This window comes from Apis mellifera, linkage group LG10, assembly GCF_003254395.2.
Source record: "Apis mellifera strain DH4 linkage group LG10, Amel_HAv3.1, whole genome shotgun sequence".
NCBI lineage: Eukaryota > Metazoa > Arthropoda > Insecta > Hymenoptera > Apidae > Apis > Apis mellifera.
In genome coordinates, this window is record NC_037647.1 from 5,644,155 (window position 1) to 5,659,275 (window position 15,121).

General features: G+C 28.1%; 1 protein-coding gene across 2 annotated transcripts in view; it reads left to right on the forward strand.

The window, feature by feature from the left end:
* The window catches only part of LOC409903 (GTP-binding protein RAD), a 40,278-nt gene that overhangs the window by 4,426 nt on the left and 20,731 nt on the right, over positions 1-15,121 (forward strand). The window contains exons 2-4 of one of the 2 annotated variants that reach the window (XM_026443294.1): positions 4,671-4,883; positions 5,161-5,199; positions 5,839-6,073. In XM_026443294.1, coding sequence (XP_026299079.1) covers positions 4,671-4,883; positions 5,161-5,199; positions 5,839-6,073 — 487 coding nt within the window. The remainder of the gene's footprint in view (positions 1-4,670; positions 4,884-5,160; positions 5,200-5,838; positions 6,074-15,121) is intronic. The other variant, XM_393394.6, reaches the window with a different exon arrangement.

Genomic DNA, 15,121 nt, shown 5'->3' on the forward strand with positions numbered 1-15,121 from the left:
TAAGTTTGTTATACATCGGAATAAATCAACAAATAAAGCGTTTTCTTGCGTTGTTATAACAACAACGCAAAATATTTATACTAAAAATAAATTTATCGATAAAATTCCTTCATAAAAATAATTCTTAAGATTGTGAATGCAATATATGCATAATAATTGAATAGGAATACATCTTGCATCCGATTTAAATTTGCATAGAAATATAACTTTGGAAAGAACTAATTCAGTCAACCGTGACGATCGAAATACCACAACTAATGCACAGTAAGCTGCCATTGTTATATCTCAAATATTCTGTCATCCATGCATTATGTATACTTGTGCGCCATCGCGCATTTCGTTATACATTTGATATCATTCAGATGACAATATCGAGTAGACGAAGCATCCACTTGCGTTTAATTCGCAATTTGAAAAATATCTTTATTCTCGTGATTGACAAAATAATTCACAATTGCTGTACGACTGATATTACTGGTATTTGATGATTAAGGGATTAACTTAACTCGAATGACATTATCGTTTATACAGGCTCGTGAAACAAACTTGTCAAGGTAATACGCAATTCTCTGTGCTGTGCTCGTGCAACTGACACGCTTGCTTTGTTCATCCTGAATCGCGTTGTGTAACTATAGTGCACAAGGTGTATCATAATTATATTAAATTCTACTGTTCATTACTTATGAATAACAATTTATACTTCCTTGTTTAAATTGTCAGTGATTGATCCAAATCGCAAAATATCTATCGTCTCACGTCAACTTTTCAAAATGTAGTTTCTGAAAATATTTTAAAAAAAGACTTACGTCCAATGGAAAACTTTATAATTTGGTGTACAGAAATATTCATCTCATTCCATCTCTATCTTCTTCATCTCTCTCTTTGTAAAATTAAATTTTTTATAATTTAGCAAATAAACCTCGGCTAATATCTCTGCATGCCAACTTTTCTTCTTGCTTACAATTCCAAAAATTAAAATTAACCAATTCATTTGAAAAATTAAATATAATTTTCGAAAATATGCGTAGTGGAAAATTTATTTAAAAATTTTTATTCGCGTGCATTGTACGTATAATCGATAACTGGATACGCTTCAATACGTTTCATCAATTTAAAGGGTAGAAAAGGGAGCGTGGAATCAGTGGATGAAGGTCGATGTTTTCGTGCATTTCGAGAAATTCCACTCGATCATTCGTCGTTCGTTAACAATTAGAGAGAGAGAGAGAGAGAGAGAGAAATAACAATTGGTTGAAGAGAAAATGGACGCATGATTAACAGAGAAGAAATTTAATTTTCTTTCATGATTTATACGCATCGGTTGTATCCTCTTCTTCATTCCTAAAGAATAAGTGTCGTCCAAGTTTTAATAAGTCTTTTTCAAAAGGATAACGATGACTTACTATCTAGATTTTTATTTCAACTCGTTCGAACGAAACGAAGAACGAAGTGGTAATAATGCTGCAATTATTGATTCTTTCCTATAATTATCTTTCCACTCTTCTTTTCTTTTAATATCAAATTACATCTTTTGTCTCGTAATTTAAATTAATTTGTAGCAAATTTGTACTAATAAAGAAATCGCGATTTGCAGGTAATGAATCAATATTTCGATCAATAAAAGATTAATTGTTAAATGTTTTTCCGTAATTCTTGCAAGAAATTATCAAATCTTTTATTTTATTTGTGAATCGTTCTCGAATTGTTCTCACATGTGAATAATTTTAATAGAATTGTTTTTTTTTTAATAATTTGAATCAATTATATACGTATAATATTTTACGTGATTAGTTAAATTAAATGTGATTTTGTTGAGTTATATTTCGAAAAGAACGTAATGTTGAATGTGTATTTTTTCAATTTCGTTAAAATTAAACGAGAGAAAAGAAAATAATTCACATAATTGACTGAAACAATATCAATAACTAAACACGTATCTGTCGTTACAAAATAAAGAAAATAGTTCTTGTGGGAAATTGGAACAGACGATAGAAAAATGCAATTTCCTCGAATCTCGCGCAACAGCATGATAGTTACCAATTTTTAAGTTCCATTTTCTCGAAAAAGATCCTTCGAATAGGAATGAATCTTCAAAGGTTTCAGAAACAGTTTTAATCTTTTTTACAAAAATAAAAAAATTATCTATTCTTTTATGCCAAACGAAAATTAAAAATTGGACATATTTAGAAAAAAAACTATGCTTAAACCAAAATTTTCTAAATAATTAAATTCTCTTCTCTAAATAAATAAATTGTTCATTATTAAAAATGAAATATCCACATAAATTCTTCATAAATACCTCTTCGAATAAAATATTCATAATTTAGTTTATTAATGTTTAATTTTAAAATTGCTGTTTCACAGACAAAATCCACACGTTGTTGCAAACGTTTCGTGTACGAAATGGTTCCACATGGAATTGCGAAATGTAATAAAGGGAAATAGTTGCAACGGTTCAAAAATGGACGGGACGATCCAGAATATTAGAGTCGTGAAATCACATTTCTTTGGCGTCTCGTGTGTCTCGTTCCAGCTTCCTTCCTCACGTGTGTCTTCGAATTCGTACAAGTGTGCGTGTACTTGCCACGAGCCACTGTCTTTCATGCGGAATGGAAGCCATTTTGAGCGGAAGACTGTCAGATTCGGATTTAAAGCGATTTTATGCCTGATACATGACAGATAAATGTTGGGGATATGGACGAAATAGGATGAAATAGTAAATTACCCAGCGTGACACCGCTAATTTAATTGGCTAAGTCGGCCAAGGATCTCTATCGAATGATTTAAACGTGTATTAATTAATCGCGTGACGAGTTTGAGTTTATTTTATTTGGAATAAAAGGTAATTATTTCGAGTTTTTTTAATTTGTTACTTTTATTTCAGAAATAAAATTTTATGTATATTTTATTTCGCGTATAAATATGAAACATGTAGAAATAGTAAATATAGATCACTTAGTAAGTGATCACTAGTTTTTAATTTGATTATTTTATCTTTGTCAAAAATAATTAATATTTGTATTCTTTATTTGTATTTCGACAAAAAAAAATATTTATTCATACTTTTTTTCTTTTTCTCGCAATTTTTTATCAAATTTAGTTTAATTTTTTGTACAATTAACTTCTTCTATTTTATCTTTTTCCTTCTCTTTTTATGCTTCTACTTTTAAAGACTTAAGTTTTTCGCTCTTGAGGTCATTCTATTAGTTGCCAACACAAAGTTAAATTAAAATTGTTTTATGGCTTTGTAGACGATGTAATATATTCGTGGGACATCTTTGGGATTAATTTTAGAAGCTAAAATACAAATAAAAAAGTTAATCTTCAGAATCGATCTCTCAAATGTGTATGAATACATTAATATCTTGTATACTTTTAATTTTTTATAAGATGAAATTTTTATTTGGCAAAATGCAATATTTTTTTTTTTTATAAATAAATTATTTCTATCGGACATTTTCAACTATACCTTGATCTATAAATTGATAAATATTTTATTAGAACAATGTATAAATATACATATAAAAAATAACTAAACGTTTATATTGTTTGTATGTCATAGTTCATTAATTATTAAATAATTTGACCGAATTGAAAGGTTACAGGTTATTTTTGAAGTAAGTATGAAATAAATAATTGAAATAAAGATGAGAAAGAAATTTTATTAAAATATAATCGTAGATATATCTATTGTTATTCCAATTTATTATTAATTTTAAAAAAAAAACTATCAAAATATTATACGATGAAAAATATAGTTTATACATTTTTTGTATTAAGTTTTTTTATATTTTTTTAAGTTTGTATTATTTCTTCCAATTTAAATCAAATTCAAATTGTAATAATATCAAACTCAGTGATTTATGGAATATCAATAATCGGTATGGAATATCACTCTTACAAACAGTGGCTGATAAAGAATAAAAAAAACGTTAAATGATATTGAGAACATTGATATAAACATACGTTTTACGTAGAAAATACGTAGAAAAACGTGCATATATAAATTTTATTGAATTATTTCACAATAAAATTAAAAGCATTATTTTTAAGGATTAAAAAAATATAACTCTTATTATGAAATATTAATTCTCGTGTATAATACAATGTAATGAGATGTAAGATTAAATCCTATTGTTAACTTCTATTAACCATTAAATCTAAAAAGAATGGTAAGTCAAAGTTAACGATTTTAAAGAAAATAATTATAACATTTTACATTTATTCTTATATTCATAAACTCATTTTCAAAATATTAAAACAAAGCTACAAAAATAATTTCATATTTTGTAATAGCAACGAACATAAACTTTAATCTCAATCATCTCAAACACTTGGAACACAAACAAGCAATCTTATCACAGAAAAGATCCACAAAAAGAACAATGATTAAACCACTAATTCCACGCGCGAGATTCGTCATTAAATAACACCAACGAAATTTAATCCTTCTACGTAAGCCTTTACCTAAAATGTTTGTACCCTTTATACCTATCTGAACATCTATCAGAGAGAAACGAAGCTATCTCGGCCAGAGATCTGGCCAAGTAAGCTCTCCCTATTTTTCACAAGTCGAAAATCACTTGACCTGTTCGAAACAATTCCCCATCCCCTCCATCGGCGAAAATAAAGGTTCAATTACGTTTTATGCTAACAGAAGACGGTACTTTCAGAAAGCAGGAGGCCTCGAACATCGACTCGAAGAGCAGACGATGGAGCAAAAGGGCATTCCAGAGGAGGAGCAGCGAGATCGAGGTTCGCCTGCACCGTACCTCTTTGACAGGATCACAGGGACACTCGAGCGTGGATGGTCCGAAATCACCGACCACTTCCAGACGTCGTAGTTCAAGCATAGCAGTCGCCAGACCAACACCAGACTTGCACAGGTAAGTTAAGCTTGATTCATATTATCTGTTTTTAATTTTCTTTCTTTTTTTTTTTTTGTTATTGTCTGATAGGAAATTTTATTTAAATGTTAATGATACACGTTTACTACTGTGTATATGTGTTTCGATATTATTATAAGTAATATACGTGAGTTTAAAGTTTGTAATTAATAAGTTCATTCTAGTGATTTTGTGTGAATTCGAAACTATTATCACTGGTAGTGAACGTGTAAATATTTGTGTTTTCGAATAATATTCTTTATTTTCTTTTTTAAAGGAAATTGGTCGGGCCTTTTTTAAACAACAGTATCATACAGTTAAGTTTGTTAAGTGTTCTTTTATACAGTTTCATTTTTTTAATTTGAATTTCTTATACAGTAGTATATTTCCTATCATTCAAGTAATTATTCTTAATTTTGAAAAAGATTATGCTTTGAATTATTCGTAGCTTTTTATGTTACTAGATATTTTAGGAATTATTATTTTAATTTTTAAAAAGATTCGCATATGATTTATGTTACTTATATCGTATCTGCTTATTTAGAACAATAAAATTGATTTTTAAAATCACATTGTAATATAAAATCGAACAATTAATATTTAATAAAAATCTCAAGTAGTGGTAATAGCTTCTTTCAAAGCGCAATCCAACTTTCCTCAAAACAACATCAAAGCATTCAAATTAACAATTATTATTTCGATTAAAAAAAAAAAAATATTACAACATATTATCATTTCTTCTATATCTATCATCAAACAATTCCTTACAACTTACCAACAATTCATTTTCTTCCTCATTTCCCAAAAGAGGAAAATCTCTGACCTGACCACCCTGAACATTATAACAATATACTTGAACATTATATGTATCGTTAATGCAGCTCATTCCACGTACAACATCGAAATCCACGTGTAATACGATTCTAATGCCGAATTCCTCTCATCCCGACAATAGGTTTCTGCAAGCGGAAACCGGCCCTTGGGGTCATTTATCGCCTTCGCCGAGAAGTCCCACCAGAACTCCGGCAATAAGCCCTGGAGCAGTGTCTGCCTCGTCTCATTTGAGTCCGGGAGCGAGTCCAGGAGGTCCGAGTCCAACTAGCCCTGCTGGTCCAACGGGTTCTCGAGGTCCAGGGCCAAGACAGTATCGCGGAAGAACGAGCAGCATGCCAGCAGTTCCTCGACACAAGGTAAAGATTATTATTCGTATCTCTATTAATTGGCCAGAGAATATTATACGATACGATACGTTACACGAGCAATTAATTTTTTCACATTTTGAATATTGACAGCCGTTTAACGTTTGTGAAATTTGTGGGGAAGTTTCGATGGACGTGGACGTTTTTGGATTGGAATTTTGTAATTGTAATTGTAATTTTGGATTGCAATGAGGAAAATGGAAACTTGTTTTTTAAATTTTATGAATTTTTAACAATGTTGTGGAAATGAATATTAATTCTTTAACGATTAACAATTTTTAATCAATGGAGAAAAAGATTTTGAAAGAAAAAAGAAAGATGAATGATAATTTGTCGTTGCTTGTAATATATAAAAGTATCTTCAAAATAAATAAAATAGCATTACAATACATTTATTCTAAAGCAAAAATTGATACATGAAGAAAAGCATCATGAAAAAGTTGATATATTGTAGAAAAATTTGTGGAAAAGCTTTGAGGCTGATGTTTAAAATTCGTTTAAACGAATAACTATTGTACAATACCGTGTACAAATTCGAGCAATCCAAGACAAATCCTTCCTTTCAATTTTGCTGTTTGAATAGCCGTCTTAAGGTCGAGCGATCCCCTTTAAGTTGGCAAATTTTCATCCGTGGAAAAGAATGGACCAAGCTTTCTCTGTTTTTTTTCTTTTTCTTTTTTTTTTCTTTTTTCGTTAACAATGGATCGCTACGCGTCAGCAACAGGATCAATAACGTTTCCGGTCCCATTAATTTCTGATTCTGTTGCCACCGGGGAACGAAAAATATCCTTCAAGAATATGTACATGCATCAAGTCGTCGTGGACATTTATTAAAACAGGCGGTGAAATCAATTATTACGTTCCACACTTATTCGAAGCGAGGGAACGATACGTGCTACTTCAGTGATTGAAATCGAGTAAAATGGAAATTAACGCGCGTTATATTCGTGTGAAATTTCGATAAACATGCCTCGAATTGTTTCGTGGATTTATACTCGTGAAACGAATATCATGCATAATTTTAATAAATTATTAAATTTTAATTGTTTTTAAGTAAGATGTTTGTGAATTGATGGACGAATAATATTTGAACCAATAATTTTCTATCATTTGTAGACAAAAAGTTTTGTTATTTCGTGTTGTTGATTTTGGAATTATTTAAATTGTTTTCTACGAGATGAAAAAAAAATATTTCATTAAGATGGTAAATTGCTATTTCATCATTGCAATTACAATAATTTTAATTGACGATCCAAAGTTTCCAAAGTATTTAAATTAATATTTAATTTATATTCGATAAGACGAGTATTCATCCATCTTGAATCATTAATGAATAATGAAATTTTTGCAAATATTGTCGGATTAAATATGGCAATTAAAAAGAGTTGTATAAGGATTCAGTCAACAAACGAGTCAACTCGTTTTTCCAGAATATAATGCAAAGAAGTTCTTTCATCGTTAGAAAATCCTTGAATCTTGATATATAATGTTATTAAAAAATATATATATATCGTGACATAAAGAAATTATAGTCGTTAAAACTGTAAAATACATATAGAGATCTTTTTTTGTAAATTTGAACAGCTGCTTATTTATTTGTCTTTCGATTTTTAAGAAATTTCTAAATAATTAAATCATTGGAAGAACTACGTATCTCAAGAAATTTATATAGCAAAAAAAAGAAGAAAATAAAACTATTTAAAAAATATCGTAACAACGAAATTACAAAGAAATTCATCATCTTCGAACGATTCTTGGAATTATGCAAATAAATTGAAAGAACGAATCACTTGCAAATGCTATTTTAATATCAATAATATCGGACATTTTTAATATCACAACAATCACAATATAATATGTATATATATATATAAACGAGAAACAAGTGCACTAAAAAAATCAAAGACATCAAAGAGCATTTTTTTATAAAAAAGAAAATTCGAAATGCCCGCGATTCATTGGCTCTCAGACCTCGATGTCAAAGGCCAGACCGACTTTGTGGCCACCTCTCAGAGGGTTTATACAATCGATGTTAAACGACAGGGTTAACATGACATTGTCGTCCAGTTTCTGCTGTAGACTCATACCAAGTTGCAAATCGCTGTTGAATTTACAACGGAATGTCGATGCCTCGTCGATTTTCCATTTCGCTCCAGCGCCGACCATCCATTGCAGCGTTCCACCACCATTTCTGCATACAATACTATTAACAGCCGTGTCCCATTCTTCGGTCACTTGAAAAATTACGAAAAATACCGTTACATCTCTTTGTCCTTAACGTGCATTCCCTTCAAGGAAATAAAGCGATTTATTTCGTTCGATATTGAATTTTATATGGTCGTTAAATTGATTATTGAGGGGTTGATGTTTATATCGCAAGAAGATTAATGATATAATTGAAAAATTGAAGATTAAATTAAGTTAAATGAATCGTTGGATTCTGGAACGTGGAAGATTATTAAATTTCGTTCGAAAGATTAAAATTTTATTTTATAGATCTAAAAATTTTACGTACGAAAATTACGTGCAAGTTACTTTTTGTATCATCAAAAAGTAAGAGTCAGGGGAAAAAACTTTAATTCTTTTTAGAAAAAAAAAAAAAAAAAAGAAATTATTCAAAAATGCAAAATAGCATCTCTGTGCAGGATTTGATTTTGGAAAAAAACCTATGAAGTTTTATTACCAGGTGAAAATTCAAATTTGCAACAGACTACGATGTTCTGTAACAACTTTCGCTATCGTACATGCTGCTAATTAAGCAACCTAGTTACTGCATATATACATATAACAGAGTTTGTTTGTACTAGCTTAATTACATACATATATATACCTTCACAGCTCGTATAGAAATGATACTGTTGAGAAAATTAGACCTTTCACAACGAAATTTGCAGTTATCTTGTAATTATAATCTACGAAATGAAATCCTTATAAACACGATGAACACGTGTAATTATCCTATTAACAATAATTGATAATTCACTGGTTTCTAAAACATTTGATAAAGAGAATCGATAAATGAATAATATACAATTGCTTAAAAAGTCTTCTTCAAATTATTTTTCAAATTAATTATTTACACAATATTTTTCCAGATATTTAAATCATAAAATTACAAGTATTTAATACGACAATGTTCGATATAATTCAATGAATCAATGTTAACGATCATCTAAAATTCTTAACTCCTACACTTTAAAAACTAAAATAAGAATATCCAATAACAAATATTGCAAATCTAATCTTTGAACTAAATATTTGTTTTCATAAAAAAATTCTGCTTCGCAACGAAAACTTCCTCGAAACCTTTTCGTATCTCGGCCACTCGACAAATGCTCGCACAGCAACTTACGAAACGAGAAAAATCGATGAAAATTTGCGGTGTATGGAAGTGGAGGCACTTATGTCCTTCCATCCCACCAAATTCATCGAATCTAAGCTTGCTCGGCCATCGAGGAAAAGAAAAACACGGTGCTATCAAAACGAATAAGGGAAAATTGGAAGGAAAAAAGCGAGAGATTTGCCGGCCAACTACAGTCGTTAACTCAACATTATTTCCAGCTGTTGCTCGAGTGGTTATTTTCCTCTTGGTGGACCAAGTAATTACATCCAGGACTATGCAAAGTGTAAACATGACGGATTATAAAATATGCATGGAAGCAATGAACGTATTATCATAGTCAATCTAGTTATCGTGCAAATTTTTGTATATATACAACAAGTGAGTTCAAAAATAGATAACATGAATCTCTAGAATAAGGTTTAAATGTTTCATTCATGATCTACAGTATTATCGATGATAATAATACGATTTAAAATGCAAAATATGGTCCATGGTACAAAATTAAATCCTGAAAAATTCATTTTAAAGATAAATAAATAATTGCTTCCATATTTATACACTATAGAAACTGATTATATTGTTATTATGAAATAATCGTGAGAGGAAACGAATTTTTCTATTTTTCTCGTCGTATATAGAAACAAGGATGGGAAGTTAATATTGTTGTTTTATCTTTGGCCAAAGGAAACACGGGTATGAATTCAACGGTGAAACTCGATAATCCTTCAACAATGAAGGCCGAAGATTATGGACTTTAACATTGTGTTTCGCAGATCCCCCGATCCAAGAGCTTTCGGCAACTTCTGCATTTAGACGTTTACTTCGTCCATAATGGATAATCGGAAGGAAGTTTAGAAATTCGCGATTTAATCGACAGTAAATTCGAGGAAGAAGTTGTCATTGAAAGCTGTTGGTTTAATATTTTATTATAAAGATCTTTCAAAAGTGATGGAGAAAATGATAAAAAAAATACGATAATTGAAAAGGAGAAAGAAGAAGAAAAAGAAAAGTTGCTTCTAATGTTTATATCTTTTATGTAAAAAAAATTTAATCCAATGAAAAATATTCGAAAATATATATCTAAAGATTTAATGGAAAATTGTAAGAGAGGACAAGTCATCGATATTACTAGGTCAACTAGGGATCTATTCTCTGAATTGTCTAGTGATATATGATATAGATCATATATGCGTCTTAAAGTAAAATCTATGAGAATATAGGAAATTTTTTTATAAAAATATAGTATAAGATATCATCACTGTCACATTGTTTGATATATGTATGTTTAAATTATCGTATAATAAATCAACTTTTTCGACATCCCTGAAAAATGATCGAGCTTTTTAAGATTTATGACAATTTTCTTGAGATGGATATATGAAATTGAACGACAAAAGCATAAATCACACACTTCAAGGATTAAATCTAAAAAAAAACCGTTTTTCTTTTATTTGAAAATTTCAACTTTTTGATAAATCGTATTACTAGAATGGAGATTTCGATTAAGGGAAAATTTCAAATATTTCTATATGTCAAAGTGATTTTTCTATTTGGATATTTCAATCTCTTGATATTGTTGAAATGGAGAATTACTATTGAAAAACAATATTGAAAAAAAAAAATTAAAAAACAGTTTGGAAATTTCAACACTTTGAAAAATTATCAGAGACAGAGTTTTAAATTATTCTTTTATTCGAAAATTTCAATCGTTTGAAATGATAGTATTGGTAAAATACAAAAAAAAAAAAGAAAAATAATAATAAAAAAAAAATAAAGAAAAAATTTACTAAAAAATAAATTTTTACATTTATAAAGATATTCTCTCATTTAAAAATTTCAACCTCTTGTAAACTTTTACTAATGAAACAGAGACTAATAAGAATTACAATTTAAGAGATAATCTGAACTTAATTGCAATAATAAAAAAATAATTGAAAAATAAGTAAATAAATGAACAAATATGTACATTTTACAACTCTTTCTCAAGAACAGTTTTAGGACTGTATACACGTGAAATGGAATTGCAACCCTTTTCTCCATTTTCTCCTACAATAAATTCTTTTATGAGAATTTTATCTCTCTGTTCGCACAATATTCGCAATATTTTAAACCGTGTACGGACTAAAATTTGAGAACAGTTTACTCGAGCGGAATTTAAAAGAATGAATCATTCTTATATATATTCTAAATATTGCTTTAAGAAAAATATCTCTACTATTGTCATAGAAACGAATTTTGAAATTTGGAAAGATCATTTTACTTTTTGAATGAAAATGAAAATTGACATAGAAATGAATTTCAAAAGAGTGGAAAAATATTTTTTCGAATTGACGTAGAAATGAATTTCGAAAGATTGGAAGAATAATTTTTTGTTCGAAAATTTTTACCTTGTTTCAGTCAAAATGCAATGTATTTTAGTTTGCATATGATTAAATTAAATATAGATGATGAATAATTCAAAGTCAATAAAACATATATAAAATTCAGATGGAACAAGAGAAATTGTAATATGGAAAATAGTTAGAAATGAAAATTGGATTTTGATTAAGTTTAAATTGATCAAACTAAAATCAATGTATCGATGATATATGTTAATGAATAATGATATATGTTAATGAACAAAATAAAATCAATGAAGATGATTGAAAACTGGAAGTGAAAAAAGATTTAAATAAAAACTGTGATAAATAATATTTACTTTGTCTGATAATATGAAAATTTTCACATTATATAAAATAAATTTATAATACAAATTTCTAAAATTATTATAATTAGAAAAGATAAAATTTTATTAAACAAAAAATTACTATTTCTTCTCTAAAGTTCCAAAGGAAATCAAATTCCATAATTAACTACATTAATATTAATCAATCAATAAAAGCAGGATTAAATATGCGCGTTAAATTAATTTCACTAATTACATTAATCCAATGTGCTTCCACATGTTAAATCAGATCCATACTAATTTGAAATCGTTTTGCATTGCGAATTGTCAACGAAAATACCATTACGTTTATTCGAAATCTCCAACGTTATTACCATCACGATTATTTAAATCTATTCTCCAAAATTAAATAACTAAATTACATTCTATTCGAGGAAAATTAAATCGATTTCATTGATTTCCTCTCATCGATAAAAAAGAAAATCTGTTAGAAAATTCTCATCGTTTTTCAATTCGTTTAAAAAAATATGTATCATTTGCATGTAATAATATTTATCTGAATTATCTCGAGATTAGCTGATAAATTCCACGTTCGAACGATATAAATCATTCATAAATATTTTCCAGATCAATACCAGAAATATTCACAAAGCCAGAATGAAATATTCGCGATGACAGCGAAAATTCCATCTGTGTTTCCACATAGAAATTTTCGTCGTGAAAAATATTGCACGTTTATCTATTGAATCAAATTTTTGTTCATCTTTAGAATGGTTATTTTCATAAATCCCGAATTTGTTGCAACAAGGAAAAGAATCTTTCAAACAATAAAATAAAAATCCAATATAGGAAAAATAAATTTACAAAAATTTCATGAATCAGGATATATGCGTAAGTCGTTATGATTATTATAATTTTGAGAATTTATCATCACACGAAATATTCACTGTAGTCACATTATTAATATTTTTTATTAATATATCATGTTAAAATAACAATAATAAAATTACTAATTAGTTAGTTTAAAAATTATGGTTCCATTTAAAAATTATGGTTCCATTTAAAAATTATGGTTCCATTTAAAAAAGTAAATTCGAGTTTTACGTGTCCATTTATAAAAAAAACTATTAATATTGCATAATATAATATATCTTTATAAGTTTTCTTTTCATAATATTTTTTTCTTAAAAGATATTTCTGCACTTAGATAAAATAGATATCCGGAAGATAGATATAAATGAAGGTTGGACGCCATCTTCATATATATTTTTAGACAGCTGTTAGCTGTGAATATTTCGTATTGATTCATAAATTGATCTTTTAAAAAATTAGATAAAATTTGTAACCTTTGTACATGAGCGACAGTCCATACTCGTATGGTATCGAGGTACATCGAAAGTAAAAACCGAAGTCCTGATAATCGAAAGCCATACTTAGATCGTTCTTCGTTATTTTGTTCGTTTCCGTGTTATAGCCACCTTGATAACCGATTAAAAAACCTTTTATTGCGGTGACCACAGAGCCCAAAACGTCCACGTTAAATTGTGTGTCGGTTGCTGTGAAATAGAAAATATTTTTATAAATTTGTCAAATAATTGGAAATGGAAATTAGATTCATTTTCGTATTAAATAAAATTATCCAAGATATAAATTGATCGATAATGTGAATTAAGAATTTTCTCTTTTAAACCAATGATTCAAAATCTGCCGTTTTTCACGACAATAAAGATGTAACTCGTAATATAAACAATTCATCCCTGCGGTTTTACGCAATTCGTTGGTAAACACCGAATCCATAATTCGGAATGCCTCAACCTTCAACATTAGTTTAAATTCAACACTCGTGGCCTTCATACCACGCCGTTAAACCGCAGTTAATACACAGTTAAGACTCAACATTTCACGTTCGTTATATCAAACGTAGTTAAATTTTCATTTAATATCAATCTCGATCGAGTATCAGTGATATTAGTTGTGTCATTGAATTACACCTACTTTGGTGGAAGTACAAATGTCAGTCACGTGTATAAAGGTAAAAATCCGAACATATATGTATTTAATTAGAACAAGTTAATTATTGGAAATGATTGAAATGGAGGAAATTTTGATAATATAAAGTTAAAATGGATTAATTGTTTCTTTTTAGAAATCGTACGAAAATTACATTCGTTTATTTCTATTCTTCGTTAATTTCTTTTATCTACATAGTTACATAGATGATATTGTGCCATATGTATAAAATTTTCCAGAGCAATTTTTAAAAATTTTTAAAATTAAATAAGATTGTTATTTTTTATAATTTGCAACGAAATCAAATATTTGAGGTTATTTGAGGATAGCAAAGTAAATTTATAATGCAACGTTTTTTTGAAAATTATATTAGAATATTTTTAAAAGCATCATTCAAGTTTTCATTTTTGAAAAAACATTAATATCTTTAAATGTTTGGTATATATAAATAATTTTAAATTAATTTAAATTTTAAAATTAGTCTTTGGATCAAGAATTGAATGAACAAAATGTACACGTGATACAATGAACATTTAGATTAAAAAAATGTATAAAAATTTTTAAATCCATTAACTTATGTTTTTTTATAAAATTGAAAATATTTTTAAAAAAAGTAAATTTACATTTGAGCAATAAAAGTTTTCATCATTAGCAAAAGATATAAATTATTAAATTATTAATGCTCATATATTGATGTAAAATATAGATGTTAGATAAACAGTCATAAATTTTTGGATTGGACAGTATCAAACAAACTTTTCTATTTATTTAAATTATAATATGAACACTTCTATTTTTGGACGAGTAAACATACAAAGTGCCTCATATAAAAGACATATGCATAAATCTCTTTTAATTTGAATTTTGTATATTGAAATGTTACATATATACATTGATGCTATGAAAACATTTCATTTCGAAGTTATGAGTTTTCAAAAGTTTTCAAAATCACTAATGATAGTATTTGCTGATTTCTTTTTTGTATATTTTAATTGAATATTTTAAATCATTATTTTTATTT